This window comes from Mus caroli, unplaced genomic scaffold (assembly GCF_978045245.1).
Source record: "Mus caroli unplaced genomic scaffold, Mus_caroli_1 scaffold_10, whole genome shotgun sequence".
NCBI lineage: Eukaryota > Metazoa > Chordata > Mammalia > Rodentia > Muridae > Mus > Mus caroli.
The window spans coordinates 111,712,203-111,737,886 of record NW_028227265.1 but is presented as its reverse complement, the minus strand read 5'-3'; the positions used below and the strand labels follow the sequence as shown (position 1 = coordinate 111,737,886).

The following is a 25,684-nucleotide window of genomic DNA, read 5'->3' as shown; positions in this document are numbered from 1 at the left end:
GGCTCCCCTCATCTAAAGGAGAAAGGCTACCTGTCTAAGTGACTAAATAGGGAATTCAAATTTTTAATCATCACTCTGCTGAAATAATCCTTGGCTGTGAGGCAACTCTCGCCAATCCACCCTGACTTCTGAAAGGGTGAATGTACTTATGATTTATCTATGTCAGATTTCATTTGCGTCATGCCAGAGGAAGCAGCATCCATTTAGTATCATCTCTATTCAGTTAGTAACCTGTCATTCTGAAGCAAACTATGACACCCCAAAGAAGCCTTGCCCTCCGAGTCCTTCCGAACACCCAGAAGCAGCTTATAGGCTGCTCCCTGAGACACAGAGTTACAGGCATATTTCCCATTTGATTCTGGACTTGCCTTTTGCTGGCTGGACGTAGTCTAGGTTGGGTTTTGGTTGCTATGTGTGAGGAAACGTGTTCACTACATATTGTGTTAATGAATGTGTCCTACACTTCTTCACTGGAAGAAAATCAGTTTTAAAAACTGAAAAAGAAGGTGTCACCAACTAGGAAATAATTTTCTGCTGCCAAGTACAGGATGGAAAGTGACTCGACTGTAAGCACCAGCCCACAGGCTCCTCACCTGTCATCATACTAAGCCTGTTCACCAGGACATGGGGAGTAAAGGGAGACAGACAGGAAGAGAAGCAGAAGACATGGAATGAGGCTGTGTAATGATGTCTGTGTTGCCATCTTCTTACCAAAATCATCCCCATGCATAAATATCATTCATTAAAAAAAGTCAGGGTTTTCAGGGAATGACATTAGATTTTATAATTACAGGAATTATTTGAGAATAATTGGTGTAACCATTAAGTAGGAAACTCAGAGTTATGTTCCCATGAACTAAATAAAAGCCAGGAATACCACTGGCTCAACCAGTACTCTAACCTAACACACAAACTAAAACCTATGATTATTGTGCTCATCCTTAGTGAGGTATCTTGGGAACTTTGAGTGTTTCTATCAGGAGAGCCTCAGCATCAAGGGAAGTAGCACTGTTGACTTAAGATAGTCCCTTCCAGCCATAAAAGTCATAAAAGTCACAGCAGCCTGCCGGTAGGGAACAAAGTCAGAAACTGGTTTTATCAAACATCGCCTGTGTCATTTTGCATTCATCACTTTTTGAATTTTAAAGGTTAGATGGATTTTTCTTTATTGAGAACTTAAAGGAAAATATACAGTCAGTTCTGTCTGAGTAACAGCATCAATGATAACAAAGCTGGAATAGAAAAATAAGTATTTGTTTTATGAACGATGGGCACTGAAGGGTGAATTCATTCACAGCTATAGAATCAATGGTATCTGTGCCTAACCCGGGGCTCCCAAGCTGCCAGTTGGCACTTCAAGGAAAGGAAGGAGTGGTCCCTGGTGGGTTGTTATTTTTTTTTTTTTAATATTGGTTTGTTTGATGGTTAGCCTTGACTGTTAGCTTGATGGACTTGAAATAAGCCTGAAAACAAACCATTAGGTATAGGATGAATTGTGTCGAATAGGTTAATTGAGGAGGGAAGACACCATAAATATGGGTAGCACAAGTCTGTGGGTTGTGATCCTGACTGAGTACCTCAGGGGAAAGTGAGCTGAGCACAGCATTCATCCACCTTTCTCTATTATGGACACAGTGTTACCAGCCACCTGCCTTCTCCTTCTTCCACCACATGCTCCCTGCCGGGAGAGTTGGTAGCACCTGGAACCATCAGCCAGAGTAAACCCTTTCTTCCTTAACTTAATGTGTGTCAGATATTTGGTCACAGCAATAAAGCAAGCAGCTAATACAGTCTACAGCACAGAAACAGCTTATCTGCAGACCAGAGGATTTTTTTTCCCCCAGACTTCAAGTTTTGAAGGCAAATTGATATTTCAGGTCACTAATTAACTTTAATTAGACTTAAGCAGAATCTCAACCCACCTCAGCACAAATCACAGGGGCACTTTGTTTAATTAATTGCAGCACACTATACTTTGCATGAAGAATTCTTCGAGCCTCTAGTCTCTGGATTTTTGTATTTTCACCCAAAGTTGACTTTTTAACATTACGACAGGTCCCTCATGTGGCAAATCAATGAAAGATTTCTCACATCCACCTGACATTTTTGCATCCTCTCCAGCACATTGCAACTCTTTTTATCTCGCAAAGGCCTCTTATTTGGGCCTCTCTACAATGCACATCTCCTAACTGCCTTCTCCTTTTCAGATGTTTTACCAGTGTGCTACAAACCTCACCTTCTCCTGCTTTGACTTGGCCTGAGTTTGGTTGAATTCATTGCCAGCTCAGACATGTGGTGGCCCCAGTGTATGTTACTCGCAGCACAGCTTCTGTGGGTGGGGGTAGAAAAGGGAAGGAGGTAGAGAAGACCTGCCACTCTTGGGCTCACGGTTCAGTGGAAATAAACAAGTAACCCCACTTTTCTATGTTAAGAGCCACATTTCTGCCGAGACCCCAGTAATACTATTAACTCAGTGAAAACCTCCCCAGCATCCTCTCTTCGGGTCTGACAGCCCTAGCTTCCCACGTTCAGCTGCAATGCCAACAGTCCTTTCAGACCTCACTGACACCAAACACTTGTTATGTAGCCCCGCCTTAACCTCAGGCTCATTCTGCTTGATATGTATGTAGCAACAGCTGTCTCCTGGAGTACTTTGCAATTTTGGCCATCAGGTCAACTGTCTGTAAGCCAGACGCTAACACACAGTCTCCATGGGCTTCTAGTTCACTGCTAGCTGTGTGGATGTTGAACTAATAAGGAGTGGCCACAGTTAGTTTACTATTTCTGCTCACAAATGTTAATTTCATGTTGATTTTGGTTACCCTAATGTGTAAAAAGTCAATTGAATTGCTAGTTTCCTACCAATAAAAATGCACAGTCTGCCAAAAGCGCTATTATCGATTTTTTTGCATTTAAATATAATGACTCCAGGAATAAACATAAACACTGTAAAATGAAATTTCATACCTCTTACTTAGAGGTGGAAAAGCATGCTTACCTGTATAGATACCTGGGTTTGAGTTGTGAGTCACTAAACTCTGCTTTTCTGGAGTGAAAAATCCCACACACTGTCCTCTTCGCAGCCTGTGGTTATGCTATGCAAGTCATTTCTTCATTTTTAATGAAAAGTACATGTTGCTTTTAGAGACATATTTCCTGCAAGTCATTTTCTATTGGTTTGGTGGTGGTTTTTTTTCCCCTATCTTCTAGTCTTTTATGAAGTAGGCACAGCATGCTAATATCCTTGGGTGAGATGCCCATGAGGTCAAGTATTGCAGATGTAAGCTTGAGGGTATGTGTGAGCCCCCTGTGATTACCCAGTCCTCACTGTGACCAGCAGAGAATGGAGAGGGGCAGACAGTCATAATGACAGTTTGTGTTGAACAGCAATAAATGAAGCATTAATGGGAGACCTTACAATCTCTTCAGCCATATTGCCTACAGATATTGCAAATCGGAAGACGAGGCATGCAAGTTCCATTGTATCTCTCCAGGGTCCTATAACTAAAGACAGATTGACAGTGAACCCCAAAACTGCCTCATACTGCACCCAGAGAGCACCCCTCACACTTCCAGGCTTCACTACCCCTCTTTTATCAAAAAGTGCATATTATGGTATGTCTTACTTTATGATAGATTGTTACTATGCTGGCAATTAGAATCTTTGACCCTGGGGATGCTGTGTGAAGTCTAAAGAACATCCTGTCCAGTGTGGGCTGAAGAGTGGGAGGGTCTGCTCAGTCCATTTGGTGCCATAGCTAAACAGGTGTTTTTTCCTTGGCAGATCTCTTTGGAGGGAAAATAGGTTAATGTAGAAACAAACACCACTTTGAAATTCAAACCCTGATGCCCTTAATTAAATGAGCAGAATGTGTTGGGTCATTCCTCTCTGCACATTTATTATGCAGGAGAAATGACTCAGACTCCAGAGTTTGTGTGGACTGGGTGCATGTGTGCTCTTTATCCGTGGATCATATGCAAAGTTCTCCCACTGCATAAAGTATTACTACCTCATGGTTTCACAAAAATTGACACCCTGTTTGAGACAGTGTATTCATTTACTTTCCTACATTTAGCAATATAGGACTTGCTGACTAGGAACACAGCAAAGACAATCTAATATATTCATTTAGGGCTAAGTGATTAAATGCCATAGCAGTAGCATATGTGACCTTCAGTGACCTTACGTGATCTTAGGTGACCTTCAATGTCTTACAATTCTTAAATTTCTTTTAACTGAGTTTGAATCTCTATGATCTCGCAACGAGAAGCAGCATGCCTTGTCTTCTATAAGGAGATAAGAATTAATTGTTTGGCATCTATGACCTCGACATTGTGTCTATCTTAATGGTGTGTGTTAGAATCTCCCAAGTGTTGCACAGTGCTTTCCAAGGTGACTGGCAGCACATGCAGGAAGCACTTCTGTTGATTTCATTCTCAGCCTCTGCTCTCTTAGGCTTCACATGCTCAAAGAACCTGAGCAATGCACAGAGCAAACATGCACATACGAATACGAAGAAATATTGAGTAAATGAAGTAAATAGTAAATCAGTTTAACTTGTTGATATCATAGTTGCACTGTTAAACCGCTATTATAAAAATTCTCAGATAATTTAACCTGCTTAGAATGAATGAGAAGGATATGTTAATTTTATATTTTATACTATGTTTAAGCCATTACAAATTTTGAAATTAAAAAAAAAACATACCATGCCGGTGCCTGGAAAACACAGAAGTGGATGCTCACAGTCAGCTATTGGATGGAACACAGAGCCCCCAATGGAGGAGCTAGAGAAAGTACCCAAGGAGCTGAAGGGGTCTGCAACCGTATAGGTAGAACAACAATATGAACTAACCAGTACCCTCAGAGCTCGTGTCTATAGCTGCATATGTAGCAGAGGATGGCCTAGTCTGCCATCATTGGGAAGAGAGGGCCCTTGGTCTTGCAAACTTTATATGCCCCAGTACAGAGGAACACCAGGACCAAGAAGTGGGAGTGGGTGGGTAGGGGGGCAGGGGTGGGGGGAGGGTATGGGGACTTTCAGGATAGCATTTGAAATGTAAATGAAGAAAGTACCTAATAAAAATTGGAAAAATTGGAAAAAAAAAAACACCAAGAATCTATATCACATGGCATTTGTTACTACCAATATTAACATATTTAAATGTTTGAACAGGTAAGTGCAGTCATTTTGTTATGTCTTAAGAAAGGTTTTAATAACTTGCTATTCATATATATATATATATACATATATATATCACAATATATATGAACCCTCAGTGTGCTCATTGCAATGTTCTTAAATAAAATATTTTAAAGTCGCTTTAAAATCAAATGGCTAAGAGTAGTTCTGATACATAACATAGTATGTTCTATTTTTGAAAGTTAATGAACTGGGACCAGACAGTACAGCAGTTAACAGTGTTTTCTGCTTTTCAAAGCACCTGAGGCTTTTATAATTCCAAGTGCCCTTTTTGGGTGGCTCACAATTATCCATAAACTCCAGCTTCAGGAGATCCCACACCCTCTTCTCACTTCTACCAACACCCACATGTACATGGTATACACAGACACACACATATAATATAGAACAACAGTAAGAGTCTGGAGAGATGGCTCGGTGACTAAGAGCACTAGCTGCTCGTGCAGAGGTCCCAGGTTCAGTTTCTAGCACCTACAGGATATCAGTCTCCTGTAACACCATATCCAGGGGATCTGGCACCATCTTCTATCTTGCAAGGGCACTAGGCACACAAATTATTTGCATACATGCAGGTAAAAGGCATACACATAAAATGAAAAGAAATAATTTCCAAAAATTTTAATGATGTTTTTAAATTGACAAAAAATCAATTGGAAGGCTTCAGATCCAATCATAATTTGATGTATTATGCATATAACTTTTATAAGCATTTTAATGCTCATATAGCTTTTAATTGCTGACTTAAATTTATATGTAGGTAAACATACAGATTTAATGTTTGTATATTTACCTATGTGCTTCAAGCATATGCAGATTTTGTCTATGAGTTCCACTGTATCTATTATAAAGTTAAATATTTGTCTGTAGATAACATGTATACAGTGAAACATTCTTGCATGTATATATGCACATATACATGTGCACATACACATGCACATGCACACATGCACACAAACACACACATAGTTTCCCAAATCAATTACACATTGAATTCAAGCATTTTTCTCCTATTTCTTCCCCAGCATCTCCCTCCAATTCCATTCAAATAAATTCCAATGTTTTCTGTGTAATTTCTATGAGAAGACCATAGGGAGCATCCTACAGGGTCTTTTTGCACAAGCCCTGCAAAGCATTCATGAATGCCTGAATTTATGAATATCAGAGGCTACCACCCTTGGCTGTGTTGTTCGCCTGCACTGTCCTTGTGGGTCTGACATGCTCCCACAGGTCAGTGCAGGGCACAAGCCATCTTCAGGTCCTGAAGTACATACTTGAGAGGTTGGCAAGGGTCTGAAGAGGCTATTGACAGGTCACTCTCAAGGCTCTTGTGCAATGTACCTTGGTGTTAATTCTGTTAAGCATAACCATTCAGGGATTTTACATTTGAGGGCAGTTATTTTCTCTTTTCCTTTGAACAGTAAAGAAACATTGTTGTTTAATTTGAAGTATACATAAGGAAAATATGTCTCTTTGGGACTTTCCTGCCAGAGTGATTTGTCAGAAGGAAGGGTGACTATTACTAGGATGTCACCCTGCTTACCCCTGGCCCTGACAGCTAGGCAGAACCAGGAGGCAATTATGTAAGCAGGAGCCAAGGTTCATAGTGTGGCCAGGCAGTCCCTCTTTGTTATATTGTCACTTCTCAGTTGTTTTCCTTTATGATTCTCAATATTGTAGTTAAGGAATGATATGAAAATTAAAAATAAATTTTAAATTCATAAACCATTATAAGCTAACAGAGTATTTGAAGCACATGTCAACAGAATTTGATACCAGGGAACATGGGAAGATTCCAGATAGAAAATTAACATGAAGACATTTATTAGAAAAATGAGTATTGCATTAACATATTTTGTTAGAAAGAGCATATTTTCATGATGTAGGTGTTTGGAAAATGCAGCCCTTGGCTCTCAAAATACATCAAGTTCTATATGTCTGATTGGATATCTATTAATAACAAATCTTTCATAATACCAAATAAGTAGTTTGTTTGTAACATTTGTTTCAGTATAAACTACCTCTTTGACTAGTACTTATAAATATTCCTCATTCAATTCCAACAGCTCCTACTTTCACAATTTTATGGAGGTAGTAAGCATTTGTTGAATCTGGTAAATAAGAACCAAAGCTTGCAATAGATTACAAATATTCTGCAGACACAAAGGAGAACCCTGTGCTTCCTGTGGTGCTGTGGCCCCATCTCAAAACAATGCTCTAATGAACATCATTTATTACAGTTGTACTATCGTCAAACTAAGCACATTCTTGGTTCAAGAGAAGGCTGTCTAAAGATCACTTTCTTGAGATGAAATTCCTTAACTTCCTAAGGAAGAGGAAGGCATTATTCATTACTGTCTTCACAGTTGGTAAGGTTCCTGTATGCCTAAAGAACCAAGGTTTCTGAATGCCTAAGGGGAAAAAAAATACTCATGCTTACTTATTTCAAGCTGAGAATTCTGTGGTCTATGGTATCCCCCTGACACACTTCTAGGAACAGACTTTCACTCATCAAAAAGGCAGTGACAAAGTGGGAACATAACTGCTAAGAAATCTGAACCAGAGTATGTATTATATGACATCCTTGATTGTGTCACCCCCTGAAGGTGTTAAATGACTAGTTTCAGCCAAAGTTGATTCAACAGAAATATGTCTGAAGGCCCCTAAAGAGGGCCAGTGGTAAAAGCAAGCAGTAATAGAAAGCCACAAAGTTCACCATGATCAAACACTGAACTTATGAAAATGTCTTCTATTCTGGATTATTTACACCAATGATAAATGAAAATTTACCTTGAAGAATGCCCGGGCTGGGCGTGGTGGCGCACGCCTTTAATCCCAGCACTTGGGAGGCAGAGGCAGGCGGATTTCTGAGTTCGAGGCCAGCCTGGTCTACAAAGTGAGTGCCAGGACAGCCAGGGCTACACAGAGAAACCCTGTCTCGAAAAACCAAAAAAAAAAATAAATAAATAAATTTAAAAAAAAAAAAAAAAAAAAAAAAAGAATGCCCGGGAGGGAGACTTAGCCCTTAGTTTCCACCCAGTGCTGGTCATGTAGAAGACGATTATGCCTTGTGAACATCTCCTTTGAATCTGGGGTTTTAAATGAAGGGAAATTGTATCCACAGAGCTGAAAGGCATTGCAGGAGCATCTTCAACAGACAATGTGATGACCATATAATGCTACTTTCTCTTTAATCCTCACTGCCATTTTATCCTTGGTATAATTGTATAAAAGAAATGTAATTATTGAAAACAGGCATTATGCTGCAATGCTATAAAAAAAAAGAAAAAAAAAACAGACATTAATTCCATGAATAGCTCTGTTTTACTTTGCAAAGTGCTTTACCATTTAAATGCCCCCTATAGTAAGCCAGTGTGCTCAGTCTAGAGCCTAGGACCAGAGTTATCCTAGTTGCCTTTGACTGTAAACTCTACACTGCCTAGAGTCATTATTCAATTAAGGGGTTGTCTAGATCATACTGGCATACTGGCCCATGGGTAAGTGTGTGTGTGTGTGTGTGTGTGTGTATGTGTGTTGATTGACAATTGGCATAGAAGGGCCAAGCCCTGTGTGGTAGACACCACATTCCTGGGTTATATAAAACCAGAAAATCTAAATTAAAACAACAACAACAAAGCAAAGCATGACTGAGTGATGTAAGCCAGTAACTAGAATCCAACATGGTTTCTCCTGAGCTCCTGGACTGAGTGAACTCCCTGATTGTGGTAATAATGCATGGTATAGTAGGAAGTCATGTCTCCATATTTCATATTTTTAAATTATTTAATAGGTATTTTATTCATTTACATTTACAATGCTATCCCCAAAGTCCCCCATACCCTTCCCTGCACTCCCCTACCCACCCACTCCCACTTCTTGACCCTGGCATTCCCCTGTACTGAGGCATATAAAGTTTGCAAGACCAAGGGGCCTCTCTTTCCAATGATGGCCAACTAGGCCATCTTCCTATACATATGCATCTAGAGGCACAAGCTCTGGGGGTTACTGGTTAGTTCATATTGTTGTTCCACCTAAGGGTTACAGACCCGTTTAGCTCCTTGGGTACTTTATCTACCTCCTCCATTGGGGGCCCTGTGATCCATCCAATAGCTGGCTGTAAGCATACACTTCTGTGTTTGCAAGGCCCCAGCATAGCCTCACAAGAGCTATATCTGGGTCCTTTCAGCAAATTCTTGCTAGTGAATGCATTGATGTCAGCATTTGCAGGCTGATTATGGAATGGATCCCCGGGTATGGCAGTCTCTAGATGGCAGATCCATTCATGTCAGCTCCAAACTTTGTCTCTGTAACTCCTTCCATGGGTGTTTTGTTCCCAATTCTAAGAAGGGACAAAGTGCCCACACTTTGGTCTTCATTCTTCTCGAGTTTCATGTGTATTGCAAAATGTATCTTGTATCTTGGGTATTCTAAGTTTCTAGGCTAATATCCACTTATCAGTGAGTACATATCATGTGAGTTCTTTTGTGATTGGGTTACCTCACTCAGGATGACACCCTCCAGGTCCATCCATTTAGCTAGGAATTTCATAAATTCATTCTTTTTAATTGCTGAGTAGTACTCCATTGTTTAAATGTACCACATTTTCTGTATCCGTGTTGAGGGGCATCTGGGTTCTTTCCAGCTTCTGGCTATTATAAATAAGGCTGCTATGAACATAGTAGAGCATGTGTGCTTCTTACCAGTTGGAACATCTTCTGGATATATGCCCAGGAGAGGTATTGCAGGATCCACCAATAGTACTATGTCCAATTTTCTGAGGAACCGCCAGACTGATTTCCAGAGTGGTTGTACAAGCTTGCAATCCCACTAACTATGGAGCAGTGTTCCTCCTTCTCCACATCCTTGCCAGAATCTGCTGTCACCTGAATTTTTTTATCTGAGCCATTCTGACAGGTGTGAGGTGGAATCTCAGGGTTGCTTTGATTTGCATTTCCCTGATGATTAAGGATGCCGAACATTTTTTCAGGTGCTTCTCAACCATTAGGTATTCCTCAGTTGAGATTTCTTTGCTTAGATCTGAGCCCCATTTTTTAATGGGGTTATTTGATTTTCTGGAGTCCACCGTCTTCAGTTCTTTGTATATATTGGACATTAATCCCCTATCTGACTTAGGATAGGTAAAAATCCTTTCCCAATCTGTTGGTGGCCTTTTAGGCTTCTTGGCGGTGTCTTTTATCTTACAGAAGCTTTGCAATTTTATGAGGTCCCATTTGTCAATTCTTGATCTTACAGCACAAGCCATTGCTGTTCTATTCAGGAATTTTTCCCCTGTGCCCATATCTTTGAAGCTTTTCCCCACTTTCTCCTCTATAAGTTTCAGTGTCTCTTTTTTATGTGGAGTTCCTTAATCCACTTAGATTTGACCATAGTACAGGAGATAGGAATGGATCAATTCACATTCTTCTACATGATAACCGCCAGTTGGGCTAGCACCATTTGTTGAAAATGCTGTCTTTTTTTCCACTAGATGGTTTTAGGTCCCTTGTCAAAGATCAAGTAACCATAGGTCTGTGGGTTCATTTCCGGTTCTTCAATTCTGTTCCATTGGTCTAGTTGTCTGTCACTATACCAGTACCATGTAGTTTTTATCACAATTGCTCTGTAGTACAGCTTTAGGTCAGGCATGGTGATTCCACCAAAGGTACTTTTATCCTTGAGAAGAGTTTTTGCTATCCTAGGTTTTTTGTAATTCCAAATGAATTTGCAGATTGCTCTTTCTAATTCATTGAAGAATTGAGTTGGAATTTTGATGGGGACTGCATTGAATCTGTAGATTGCTTTTGGCAAGACAGCCATTTTTACTATATTGATCCTGCCACTCCATGAGCATGGGAGATCTTTCCATCTTCTGAAATCTTCTTTAATTTCTTTCTTCAGAGACTTGAAATCCTTATCATACAGATCGTTCACTTCCTTGGTTAGAGTCATGCCAAGGTATTTTATATTATTTGTGACTATTTAAAAGGGTGTTATTTCCCTAATTTCTTTCTCATGCTGTTTATCCTTTGAGTAGAGAGAGGCCATTGACTTCTTTGAGTTAATTTTATATCCAGCTACTTCAATGAAGCTGTTTATCAGGTTTAGGAGTTCTCTGGTGGAATTTTTGTGGTCACTTATGTATACTGTCATATCATCTGCAAAAAGTGATAGTTTGACTTCATCATTTCCAATTTGTATCCCCTTGATCTCCTTTTGTTGTCGAATTGCTCTGGGTAGGACTTCAAATACAATGTTGAATAGGTATGGAGAGAGTGGACAGCCTTGTCTAGTCCCTGATTTTAGTGGGAATGCTTCCAGCTTCTCACCATTTACTTTGATGTTGGCTACTGGTTTGCTGTAGGTTGCTTTTATCATGTTTATGTATGGGCCTTGAATTCCTGATCTTTCCAAGACTTTTATCATGAATGGGTGTTGGATTTTGTCAAATACTTTCTCTGAATCTAAGGAGATGATCATGTGGTTTTTATCTTTGAGTTTGTTTATATACTGGATTACGTTGATGGCTTTCCTTATATCAAACCATCCCTGCATGCCTGGAATGAAACCTACTTGGTCAGGATGGATGATTGTTTTGATGTATTCCTGGATTCGGTTAGCAAGAATTTTATTGAGTATTTTTGCATCGATATTCATAAGGGAAATTGGTCTGAAGTTCTCTATCTTTGTTGTGTCTTTCTATGGTTTAGCTATCAGAGTAATTGTGACTTCATGGAATGAGTTGGGTAGAGTACCTTCTGCTTCTATTTTGTGGAATAGTTTGTGCAGAACTGGAATTAGATCTTCTTTGAAGGTCTGATAGAACTCTGTACTAAACCCATCTGGTCCTGGGTTTTTTTTGGCTGGGAGACTATTAATGACTGCTTCTATTTCTTTGGGGGATATGGGACTGTTTAGATCGTCAACTTGATCCTGATTTAACTTTGGTACCTGGTATCTGTCTAGAAATTGGTCCATTTCATCCAGGTTTTCCAGTTTTGTTGAGTATAGCATTATGTAGAAGGATCTGATGGTGTTTTGGATTTCTTCAGAATCTGTTGTTATGTCTCCCTTTTCATTTCTGATTTTGTTAATTAGGATGTTGTCCCTGTGCCCTTTAGTGAGTCTAGCTAAGGGTTTATCTATCTTGTTGATTTTCTCAAAGAACCAACTCCTCTTTTGGTTAATTCTTTGAATAGTTCTTCTTGTTTCCACTTGGTTGATTTCACCCTTGAGTTTGATTATTTCCTGACGTCTACTCCTCTTGGGTGAATTTTCTTCCTTTTTTTCTAGAGCTTTTAGATGTGTTGTCAAGCTGCTAGTGTGTGCTCTCTCCAGTTTCTTTTTGGAGGCACTCAGAGCTATGAGTTTCCCTCTTAGAAATGCTTTCATTGTGTCCCATAGGTTTGGGTATGTTGTGGCTTCATTTTCATTAAACTCTAAAAAGTCTTTAATTTCTTTCTTTATTCCTTCCTTGACCAAAGTATCATTGAGAAGAGTGTTGTTCAGTTTCCACGTCAATGCTGGCTTTCCATTATTTATGTTGTTATTGAAGATCAGCCTTAGTCCATGGTGGTCTGATAGGATGCATGGGACAATTTCCATATTTTTTATCTGTTGAGGCCTGTTTTGTGACCAATTATATGGTCAATTTTGGAGAAGGTACCATGAGGTGCTGAGAAGAAGGTATATCCATTTGATAAAATGTTCTGTAAAGTCTGTTAAATACATTTGTTTCATAATGTCTATTAGTTTCACTGTGTCCCTGTTTAGTTTCTGTTTACAGGATCTGATGAAAGTGGTGTGTTGAAGTCTCCCAATAATATTGTGTGAGGTGCAATATGTGCTTTGAGCTTTACTAAAGTTTCTTTAATGAATGTGGCTGCGCTTGCAATTGGAGAATAGATATTCAGAATTGAGAGTTCCTCTTGGAAGATTTTACCTTTGAAGAATATGAAGTGTCCCTCCTTGTCTTTTTTGATAACTTTTCATTGGAAGTTGATTTTATTAGATATTAGAATGGCTACTTCAGCTTTTTTCATTTGCTTGGAAAATTGATTTCCAGCCTTTCATTCTGACGTAGTGTCTGTCTTTTTCCCTGAGATGGGTTTCCTATAAGCAACAAAATGTTGGGTCATTTTTGTGTAGCCACTCTGTTAGTGTATGTCTTTTTATTGGGGAATTGAGTCCATTGACATTAAGAGTTATTAAGCAAAAGTAATTGTTTCTTCCTAGTATTTTTGTTGTTAGAGTTGGCATTCTGTTCTTGTGGCTATCTTCTTTTAGGTTTGTTGAAGGATTACTTTCTTGCTTTTTCTAGGATGTGGTTTCCGTCCTTGTATTGTTTTTTTTTTTTGTTTTTTTTTTGTTTTTTTTTTTTTGTTATTATCCTTTAAAGGGCTGGATTCGTTGAAAGATAATGTATGCATTTGTTTTTCTTGTGGAATACTTTGGTTTCTCCATCTATGGTAATTGAAAGTTTGGCTGGGTATAGTAGCCTGAGCTGGCATTTGTGTTCTCTTAGTGTCTGTATAACATCTGTCCAGGATCTTCTGGCTTTCATAGTCTCTGGTGAAAAGTATGGTGTAATTCTGATAGGCCTGCCTTTATATGTTACTTGACCTTTTTTCCTTACTGGTTTTAATATTCTATCTTTATTTAGTGCATTTGATGTTCTGATTATTATGTGTCGAGAGGAATTTCTTTTCTGGTCCAGTCTATTTGGAGTTCTGTAGGCTTCTTGTGTGTTCATGGCCATCTCTTTCTTTAGGTTTGGGAAGTTTTCTTCTATAATTTTGTTGAAGATATTTGCTGGCCCTTCGAGTTGAAAAATCTTCATTCTCATCTACTCCTATTATCCATAGGTTTGGTCTTCTCATTGTGTCCTGGATTTCCTGGATGTTTGAGTTAGGATCTTTTTGCATTTTGCATTTTCTTTGATTTTGTGCCGATGTTCTCTATGGAATCTTCTGCACCTAAGATTTGCTCTTCCATCTCTTGTATTCTGTTGCTGATGCTTGCATCTATGGTTCCAGATTTCTTTCCTAGGTTTTCTATCTCTAGCGTTGCCTCACTTTGGGTTTTCTTTATTGTGTGCACTTCCCTGTTTTGGTCTAGTATGGTTTTGTTCATTTCCATCACCTGTTTAGATGTGTTTTCCTGTTTTTCTTTAAGGACTTCTACCTGTTTGGTTGTGTTTTCCTGTTTTCTTTAAGGACTTGTTACTCTTTAGCAGTGTTCTCCTGAATTTCTTTAAGTGAGTTATTAAAGTCCTTTTTGATATCCTCTATCATGAGATGTCTTGATGTCTATCATGAGATATGCTTTTAAATCCAGGTCTAGCTTTTTGGGTGTGTTGGGGAGCCCAGGACTGGGTGAGGTGCGAGTGCTGTGTTCTGATGATGATGAGTTGTCTTGACTTCTGTTAGTAAGATTCTTACATTTGCCTTTTGCCATCTTGTAATCTCTGGAGTTTGTTGTTGTAGTTGTCTCTGGTTAGAGCTTGTTCCTCTTGTGATTCTCTTAGCCTCTATTAGCAGACCTGGGAGACTAGCTCTCTCCTCTGAGTTTCAGTGGTCAGAGTACCCTCTCTGCAGGCAAGCTCTCCTCTTGCAGGGAAGGTGCACAGATATCTGGCATTTGGACCTGCCTCCAAGCAGAAGATGAAGGTCTGAAATAGGGCCTGTCCCAGAAGCTGTTAGCTTCGGTAGTCCATACTCTCACATGGGCAGAATAGTCTCAGAGGTATCCGGGAACCAAGATGGCTCCCCTAGGTGCTCTGGCAAAGTCCTCTCGGGAGGGGCAGACACCTCTCCTCTGGCAGGGAAAATGCCCAGATGTCTGGAGCCTGAAAAGGGGTCTGCCTCAGAAGCTGTCCTCTAGGGACCTTGGGGGTGTCTGTCGACTCTGCTTCCAAGCTGACTAGGTGCTGGTGCTGACTGGAAGGGACTTGTGACCCTGGTCAGGTCGGGTTTTCTACTTCCCTAATGCTGTCTCAGGTCCTGCGTAATTGGGCCTCCATATTTCTAAGTTGAGTTCCTGCCTTGACCTCCCTCAATGATGGATTGCCACTTGCAAGCTTAAGCCAACTGAATCTTTCCTTCCCAAGTTGTTTTTGGTCATAGTGTTGTATCATAGCAACAGCAAGGAAACTAGAATAGGGGTTAATAGTGTCAAAAATCTGTTAGTTTGCATTTGTCAAGTGGGTTTTTATATGGAAATCTTGTTGAATTGTATGGAGTAGAGGCCAAGCCATATGGAAATGATACTTGGAGATTATCACAATATTACCTGTTAACTTTTGCATTACTACTGTCATAAAAAAATTATTTTTTTCAGCATTTGTTCCATCTCTATTAGCTCACCTCTAACCTTTCTTGTCACTAAAGCAGGTAGCTAACCCATGACATCCTCAGTGGCTTCTTGGTTGGGCCCCCTCTAAGGCTGTGGTTTGTTCCAGATTAGTTCAATGTTGATTTTAACTGCCATTCACAAAACTAGGACACTTAATGTCAAAGTCTATGTGAAAGTATATTAAGCTCCACTATATACCTCATCATTCTTTGTACCTAGCCAATGGCATATTATGCATCAAGAAACTATGAAAAAGTCATACAAAATATATGCAGCAGGCTGGGGACATGGCTTAGCATTGTAGTGCTTGCCTTATAAGTAGGAGTACCTAAGTACTTTAACATTAAAAGCCCCCAGAACACACATTAAAAAATAGACATAGTAGTGTTTGCTTGTAACCCCATTAAAAAAGAGACATGGTAGTGTTTGCATGTTATCTCAGTAGAGGTAATGACAGATTACTGAATGTCACTGTTCATTTAGAGAGTCAACTTGACAAATTCTATCCTAGTAAGGAACACTTCATCAGAGAGGAAAAGTAAGGTAGGCAGAAACTGGAGAGTCCTGAGATTCATGGACATACCAGAGGTTGTCCTCCAATGTCCACATAAATGCACACACAGGTGCCCATGCAGCTGTACACACATAGATATCTTCCCAAACACAGACTCACAGATATCTATATTAGCATAACCTCTTTATCTTAAGCTATCAATCTAGTCAAATGTTTTCAATAACTGATCACTCACTTGCAAATTTACCTTCATTTTTATAAAGTCAATGTGTATAATGAGTTCAACCCTCTATTCCATATTTTCAGTTTTGAGTTTTAAGTGTTTTGACCAGAATTTAATATATGTATTGATATCCATGGCTTATGTCCTATGTGGCATGGAATCATATAGTCTAACAAAGTTAGAGTTAAGTGGGTTTTATGGGATTAAGTCTTCTCTTTTGAAACCATTTCTCTGAGGTTCTGGGAGCCCTGCCTGAAGAAGGATTGTCTCCACATCTCATACCTCTTTATAACCCTCATAATCCTCTTCAGTTTTGAGAGGCACTGCTTACTTGTGATGTCCGGGGAAGGGTGTGGAATGTACTGTTGTTTGACCATTGTACCCTGCGTATTTTGTCTTGACATACAAACACCTGCCTCTGCTTCAGCTGCCTACAGTTTACCTCTCTGCTCTCCTCATCTGAGTTACCCTCTGCCATTTGCAATCCTACTTTTCTTGTCCATATCCTGTACCCTCAGAGAAGTTCAGCAAAGAATCTTTTCCTCATGTGGCATCAAGATTTGAAATGACTGTTTTGTTGGATAGTCTCAGGGAGTAAAGAGTGGACCATTCACAGTGATCAATATGCATACAATACTCACAAACTCACTGGCAGGAGGAAAACAGACCTGTCAGTATATGGATAATTGCATGTTTACATCCATGGTAACATTTTTACTTATAGGTATATATCTGTATTATTCTGTATCTATGTTTATATTAGTATGCATCTATATGAGTGTTTATAGATGTATTTATAACTATAACTACAATTATATCTATTGTCTATATATGAAGAGAGAATGTGCATATGTACACATACATGTATATTGTATATGGGATCCAATATACTAGTCTTGGGCATTTGAAATATACAGTTGTCAGGCATTAAATATATTCACACAATTAATATATTATCATAACCCATTTAAAAATCTTTATTTTTACCCATACAAGCTTCTAAACACTTAGCATATAATAACACTGCCCTCCTCCCTGCCAACAGTGTAAACCGCTAGTGAGCAGCACTCAGTGGTTCTTGTCATTTTCTTTTCTTTATTGCTTAATTCTGTCTACAGTTAGTGAGGGCATTGTTCATTTAGACCCATTTAGCCTAGCATTGTGGTCTCTTGCTTAAGTAACAGAGAAAATGTGTTTCCCACACCTCTCCAGATTAGTACATCTGGTCTCCTGTAATGCTGCCCTTCCATGGTTGTTAGTGGCTATCTTCCTGACTGTCCCCAATGGTTTGCTTGTGTGATTGTGTCCTCAGATGCACAGTATTCCCAAGTCAATCAGGTCTACCAGAATTTAACTGAAATAGTACTTCAAATTACTTATCTCCCAATACAGTTGTACCCTGAAGGACCAGGGACTGTGGTTTCAGTCCCTAGTCTGGGTAGGCTTCATTCAGCCTTGACATGGATGTTGGATGATCCACTTAAACTTCAATTTACCACTTCAAAGAGGACAGCTTTACCATTTGATTTCTGTTCTTGTTTGTTTCTCACTTCATTTCTGTTTAGCTTTTGTTTTATGCTCATAATTTTAATCACTTCTCTTTATATGAATATTCTAGCTCTTTCCTTTATAGTTACCTAAGAATTATAAACTACACCCTGAAATTATGGAATCATCTGAAATCAATACGAATTTAGTATTACATATAAACAAAAGTTTTGCTCATACCAGCTCAATTCCCCAACTTCTTACTATTGACTTCATAAATTGTATCTCTATATATTAATATGAATCAACATAAATCCATAATTATTTTATCTATTTCTTTCAAATAGTACAGAAAAACTGAAGTTGAAAATCAAAATTATGATAATATTTTTCATGTATATACAAATATGTGTATATATATACATATATATATATATAATTTTCACATATGTGAGTTTGTATTTCCTCTTTTGGAAAAACACATTTTTCAGTGGTTTGAAATTATATCTGAGGTTCTTTCAACTTATATAGCTCCTCTCAGGAAAAAGTTGGGGTCAATTCCATTTTTAATGAACTCATTTGCCTTTGGCTTTTTGGCAAGTGCTTTAAATTTTGTCTCTTTCTTGGGGGATACATATGCAGTATACACAGTTCTCACTGTAGCAGTTTCTCACAGTTCTCTACTGAGGGATCCTGCCTTTGTGCTATTTTCTCTCACCCTTTGTCCATGTATTGGTTTTGCTTCTACCCTGCACTGCCCCGATTGATGACACCAAAGCCCAGGCATGGTGATAACCAGAGTGCTGAACAAATGGGCTTTCATACCACACAGGGATCTCTCCCAGAAACATTCCCATGGGTGTACCCCAACATTTCACTTAATTGAACTGGATCACAAGCCCTCTCTTGAACTCATTTCTTGCAAGAATAAAAGAAGTTTCCTTAATTGGATGAGATAGTTTCTGTAGGGTAATGGATGGATGATAGAGTCCCATCCATTCTATCCAGTATGCACATGGTCCTTAGAGACCACTCTGTGGTGATGGAAACCCAACAGGAGGCTTGAGAGACTCAGAAATGAAACCGGACACCTATACAAAGGGGCCATTCCTGTTTCAGTCCAATGCAAAGCACATTCAGCATTTAAAATTGAATTAAAGCTATTAAGCTATGTACTTTATAGATCTTAGTGATTATCCCCTGCACTGTGATCCATGGGGGTGGGTATAGACAAAGCTGCCTTCTTTTTAGGCAATGGCCTTTTCCCTAGTCTATAAACTGACCCAACTCAAGGGCAATCATCAAGAACAAAGGAGCTTCTAATTAAATTTTCACCTCTTCAATAGAGGAAAGAACTAAACCAAAGAATGTCAATGTCCTTTCATGGGCAAAGGTGTCTTTGATTTTCAAGAGCAAAGACTCACTTTAATGTAGCTGAGCTGTCTTCAGTGTAAGAGAATTCCCTTTGAGTCATGATCACGGAAGCGCTGAGTGTGTCTTGCATAAATTTTCTGGGTGTTTCCTTGATGGCTGTACCACCTTCTGACAAAGTTTCTCTCTGTTGTAGTGACCCAAGGAGGTGTGTCTCTCGTCTCAGACATGTGTCCAGATCCTGGGATTCCAGACAATGGCAGAAGAGCAGGTTCTGACTTCAGGTAGGAAACAAACCAAAAGCAAATCAGATCTTCTTTCCTAACACGTACGCCTGGGATGTCATTTTTAACTCATTTGTACTACAGGTGGAAAGAAATAACTTGTCAATAATTAAAAAGCTACAGCATTTGCAAGACTCTAGACATATTATGGTGATAATTTCCAGGCACCTGTCATTAATAGCTTTAGAAACTGAGCTAGGCTAAAACTTTGTCTCTGAAAAGTATGTGAAAAAAATTGTCTTCAGATTTTCTTATATTTAAATCTGTGTCACTTGATATTCTAATGCTTAAAAATAAAGAACACAAAATTTTTATTACAGCCTCAAGATTATTGTCTCAAATAAACTTTTAAGGTGACAAATACTGCTGGCCTTCAGTGACATTTACTACTAATATGCTGACAATCATTTTAGGATTATGAAGAGCTGGAGACCCCTCCCTCTCCAGGTGCAACTGAGCTTACAATCACTCCAGGGCTTTGGATTTCTTTGTGTCTCTCAGTTCAGGAAGGTTGTGTTTGTCACTCTACATGAGCATCTAGTAAACAAGAGTAATCTGAAGAAAATCAAGAGTGAAGGACACAAGAAAGGAGTTTTCCTTCCTTATAATCTGCTCATTTGTTTGAGAGAGAGACAAAATTAAGGCTACTGACATCGCCTGAAAAGCTTCGCTAGCCATGCAGAGGGAAGAGGTGGATGTTCAGAGAGCTTGACACAGCAGCGATCCCTTTAAAGAGGATGAGGAATCGTCACACTTGTCTGTGGGTTAGCTGTCAGGAAGTCGATGCTATCCCTAGAGTCTCTGCCACCAGTTACACAGAGCTGTAGGCTGAGTGAGTTTTTAAAAGAGTTTTATTTAAGATGCTAAACTGGAAAATTTAAGGTCAAGGGGCCACATGTGGAAGAATCACAAAGTGGGGTAGGCTATTGAATGAGAGATTGGGAGCGGCTATTGAATGAGAGATTGGGAGCCTTGTTGAATGAAGATGCTTGGGACTCTCCCTCTACTTCTTCTTCTCCCCTGCTCCCATCCCCCAACCCCCATCTCTCATTAAGGAGCCATTAAGGTTCCATCTCTGGCATCCCCTATGATTCACTTAACCTAAACCACCTCTCAGTTCCTACCCTTAAAGAGGTCATCTGTATTAGGTTCTCACCCCTATAATGGGCTTTTGGATTTAACCCACACAGCCCTTACTAAACCAAAGCATCCACAGTGGTATTTTTGAAGAAAAAAAAAAAAAAAGAAACAAATGTGACAGACGGATCTCCAAATGCTACATTTTAAATTTCAGGCTCCAAGACTAATAGTTTAAGGGTCAGAAGCTTAGACACTTAGGGTGACTTGGTTACTTTTGCTCTAGTGTTGTTTTAGTTTTGCTTTGTTTGCTGTTATATTTTGTTGCTGTAGATGTGACATGTCAGGGTTGAATGGGATGAAGGAATCTCAGCTGAGCAATTGCTTTCATCAGCTTGGCCTGTAGGCAGATCTGGGGGCATTTCCATCATCAATAATTCATATTGGAGGGCCAAGCTCACTAGGAACAGTGCTGGGCTATATACATTACCTACCTTTCGATCTTTTCCCCTTAACTGGGCTGCCTGTCTAGCATTACAAGAAGAAGATGCACCTAGTCTTACTGCAACTTGATGTGGGAAGGGTGGTTGGTATCCATGGGAGGCTTTCCCTTTTCTGAGGAGAAGGGGAAGAAGGGTAGATGGTGGGGGAGTGTGAGAGGGAGGGACTGGGACGAAAGGAAGGAGAGGAAGCTGCAGTTGGGATATAAAATATATAATTTAACCAATAAGGAAGGAAGGAAGGAAGGGAGGAAGGGAAGGGAAGGGAAGGGAAGGGAAGGGAAGGGAAGGGAAGGGAAGGGAAGGGAAGGGAAGGGAAGGGAAGGGAAGGGAAGGGAAGGGAAGGGAAGGGAAGGGAAGGGAAGGGAAGGGAAGGGAAGGGAAGGGAAGGGAAGGGAAGAAGGGAAGAAGGGAAGAAGGGAAGAAGGGAAGAAGGGAAGAAGGGAAGAAGGGAAGAAGGGAAGAAGGGAAGAAGGGAAGAAGGGAAGAAGGGAAGAAGGGAAGAAGGGAAGAAGGGAAGAAGGGAAGAAGGGAAGAAGGGAAGAAGGGAAGAAGGGAAGAAGGGAAGAAGGGAAGAAGGGAAGAAGGGAAGAAGGGAAGAAGGGAAGAAGGGAAGAAGGGAAGAAGGGAAGAAGAAGGGAAGAAGGAAGAAGGGAAGGGAAGGGAAGGGAAGGGAAGGGAAGGGAAGGGAAGGGAAGGGAAGGGAAGGGAAGGGAAGGGAAGGGAAGGGAAGAAGGAAGGCTTCTGCTTCAGTTCCTGTGTCTGGTTTCCTGCCTCAAAGTCCTGCCCTGACATACCTCCATAATCGTGTACTATAACCTGTAAACCATATACACCCTTTCCTTACCAACCCATACCCTACTCTCTTTGTTTGTTTTTTTTTTTTTTTTTTGTTCAGTGTTTTATCACAGCAACAGAAAGAGAAATAGGTTAGAAAGAATGGGGTTTTGATTTGCTAGACTTGATCATGCTGTTTGGGAGAGTGTCTTAGTTGGTGTTTCTATTGCTTCAGTGAAACACTCTGACAAAAATCGAACTTGAGGAGGAAAAGGGTTTACTTGGCTTATACTTCCAGGTTATAGTCCATCATAGTCAGGTCAGTGGAGGCTGAAAAGACTCACCTGTGAATCATATGAGGCCACCATCATTTAAGCAAAGTCTTCTCAGAAGTATTTCTTTTGGGTCAACACAAAGAAGCTGTGGTTCAGAGGGTGATGACATAGCAACTTGGAGATAGTGTGTCCCACATGGTACTGGCTTTATTCCCAAGATGAGGAGGAAGTAATTCTGATGTTGTTCACCAGTGTGATATCAGCTGTAAGTTTTTCATAGTGACCTTTATTGGGTTGAGGCTGTAGTGATCTGTATTTCACTTGTTTGGATTTAACACAAATGGATACAAGATTTTTGAAATCTATTTTCTAAATCTACAGAGTTGATTTCAACTTACATGATTAAATTGTTAATATTTTGTGTTGATAGATTTCCAATGTATCAATTCCAGTTTTAGTGATCACGTTAATATGGCCAAGAAGTATTAGACTTTTACAACATCTTGTCCTTTTCTGGTGTTAGGGAAGAAGAGAAGGTCTCTGCATGCCAGGCAAGCATCTGACTGTAGATTGTCACCTCCTGACACAATATTGCCATGCTTCTGTTCTGTTAGATTTCACTTTGTAGAAATTCACATGTGTCTTACACACAGTTTCATGACGTATCATCCTATATGGACTCTTTTTATCTTATAAAATTATGTGGGAAATCTTTCCTCTATAATATTCTAAAACAGTTTGTACATACATAATTGGCAATGACTTCTCCCGAAATGCTTAGGGAATTCACTTATGAAGCCACCAGAAGAGGGCTTTTCTTAGGCAATGCTTTCAGCCAGTGACTCATTATCTTCTCCATGTCTACATCTCCTTTTATTACCTGTGATTTTAAATTTTCACTCAAGTTGGCAAGCTTACCAACACAAAACTTTTCATAGTACTTTCTACACTGTTACTTTGAGTTTCTAAAATGGATCTAGTTAGCATTTCTATAAGGAATGATTTTTGTTTTTAAGGTAGCATGTAACATTTTGGGTTTTATTATGGAATTTTAAACTATAACCTCTTTTATGTTGCATGTCCTGTCTCTGCTTGCATCTGTTCTCTAACACCTCTCTGTGTTCTCTGTTCCACAGGAATTTTGTTTTCCTGTTACATGGGCCACTGTTATTTCTAAAGACCTTTTTCTCCTTCTTGGTTGTCTCCTTTCTAGTTTTACAGATACACACACACACACACACACACACACACACACACACACACACTCATGAGTGACAGCACACAATCTCTTTCATTCTAAGTATGAGTTATTTTGCTTAATGTAATCACATCCAGTGACATCCATCTTTGTGCAGATTTCATAATTCTGTCCTTTATGGCTACATAAAATTCCACTGTGTGTCTATACCATCTTTAAAATGTTAGACTTGTTTATTTTATTTTATATGTATGAACATTTTGCTCTCATGTATAATATTTGTAGCATGTTCATGTCAGCTGCTTTCAGAAGCCAGAGTGTGTCAGATCCCCTGGAACTGGAGTTATAAGTGGTAGTGTGTTACCATGTAAGTGCTGAAAACTTAACCCGTGATGTATACAAGAGCAGCCAGTGCTCTTAACCACTGAGCCATTTTTCCTGCTCCTGTACCACGTTTCTACCGCCCATTTTTCAAGGCATGGGTATCTGGGTTAATTCTGTTTCTGAGTCTTTTAAATCAATAGTCATGTCTCAGCTCATATTCCTTACATTCACATTTTCCCTTTTGATTTATTGATCTGATGCCCGGTGTTATTGATTCTCTAGAAATGACAATAATGCTGCTTTTGCAGAGTTTTCTTTGCATTTTTTTCTAAACTTCAGTTTCATAGATTTGGTCACCATTAGTTCGTGGGTTCTTTTCATTTCCTTGACCCACATTCACCGTTTGAACCACGGGCTTTGTCTGTTGTTCTTTTGTCTCATTTCTAGAGTGGAGTAGGTCAGTGGTCTAAGGTCATTCTTCCTCAGCCTTTTATGTCACCATTCTTAATACTTATTTGTCTAATGTGTATATCTTTTCCTCTGGTGCTGTGCATGCAGGCAGAACACTCAGACACATACAGTTGTCAATTTATTGATACTACTTTATTGTTAAGACTATGTTCCTCCCAATTAAGCATTCTTTTCAAGTTACCTTGAAAAGAATGTATAGTTTTCTTTTTTTCTATAAAAACATTTGGTTTCCACTGCTAGGAATAAAATAGAGGCTTGTGCATTCCCACATAGTGTTGTAACACCCACCACCTCTTTCCCAAGTTCCAGTTTTTAGTAGCATTTTCCACTCCAAAATCACACTCATTAATACTAAAGTGTCTTGTTAGAAACCTCTTTAAGCACAGGGAATCTGTCAAACCCATAGTGATTAATAGGGCCTCAGAATTTCTCAATTTTTGTTAGACAACTTTATTTCATCATTGACAACAAAAGTATAATGTTTTCTTTGAAGTTAAAGATACATTCTAATGAAAATTTCTGATAGAAAGTACAATCCTATCAATCAAAGTTTGTCAGTCATCTAGATAAATAGGTACTCAGCGGAGAGACAAGCATCCAGTTGGCTCAGATGGCAATCATACATACCCTTTGTCCTTATAACTTATACTCCTGGGATTCCAATCCACACTGGAGAGGCACTGTAGATTTAAAACGTATATACAGTAAAATCCAAAAACATTCTTGCTTTGCAGGGAACTTTCTTAGCTGTCCCTGGACTTTTCTGTGAAGCACACTGTTTTTGCTTGCACAATGCATTCGCCATCTGGAAACACAATGGAAGGAAGGATCCTGTTAAGTCTTTATGTTGATTTACAAGACCTTTTATTTTTACAGATCCTCTGAAAGGGTCTCTATTCAAGGATCTGTGGGTCATGGCATGAAAAGAGATGCCTAGGCACACAAACTGTGTCTCTACAGCTCATGGGTAAAAAGACATTATTCAGAGGTATGACTCCATTGTAAGTGAAGTTGAGTAGGATTGAATTGAAGGTCATCTGTATCGGTAGTTGTCATTGTGCAGTGGCCACTGGTATCTGAGACACATGACCTGTTTTTATTGATGCTACTTGCTCTCTATTTTCCATGGGACTAAAGAACTCAGATGTGTTCACACACAGTCTGATGCATCCTGCCCTGTAAGGATGTCTAAGTCTTGGATGAAGTTACACAAGAAGGCAGTTAGTCTGCAGGTTGACTACTCTGCTGAAGTCTAAAACAGAGAGAGGAAATTTTTCCTTTTTTTCCTCACAATTTTAGCACTGCCTTTAGTGTAAATCAGTTCAGTTCTTTCTAAATTCTTATAATCAATACTAATGACTATTATATAATCCAGATAAATGTCTGATGTGGTCAAGATGAGCTGGACTTAATTATAGCAGTCACTCTAATTATATGTAATTTTGGGGCTTCTTTCTCTTTGAAGAGGGTTCATTTTATTAAGTTGGTAAAATATCTATCATCTAGTTTTGTTTGAGTTATTATTGTTTCTTTGGAAACCTCTGTATTTTTCTTAAGGCAATCTAAATATTAATCCCAGTGTTATCAATAAATTATTCAAAGCTAATGGAGCCAAACACAAAGCTTTCCTA

The 25,684-nt window shown here is 39.3% G+C and overlaps 1 protein-coding gene across 1 annotated transcript in view; it reads left to right on the top strand.

The window, feature by feature from the left end:
• Positions 1–25,684, top strand: part of Csmd1 (CUB and Sushi multiple domains 1) — a 1,626,901-nt gene that overhangs the window by 1,111,734 nt on the left and 489,483 nt on the right. Inside the window, exon 8 of the mRNA XM_085844142.1 lies at positions 19,344–19,431. Within this exon, the coding sequence (XP_085700268.1) occupies positions 19,344–19,431 (88 nt within the window). The remainder of the gene's footprint in view (positions 1–19,343; positions 19,432–25,684) is intronic.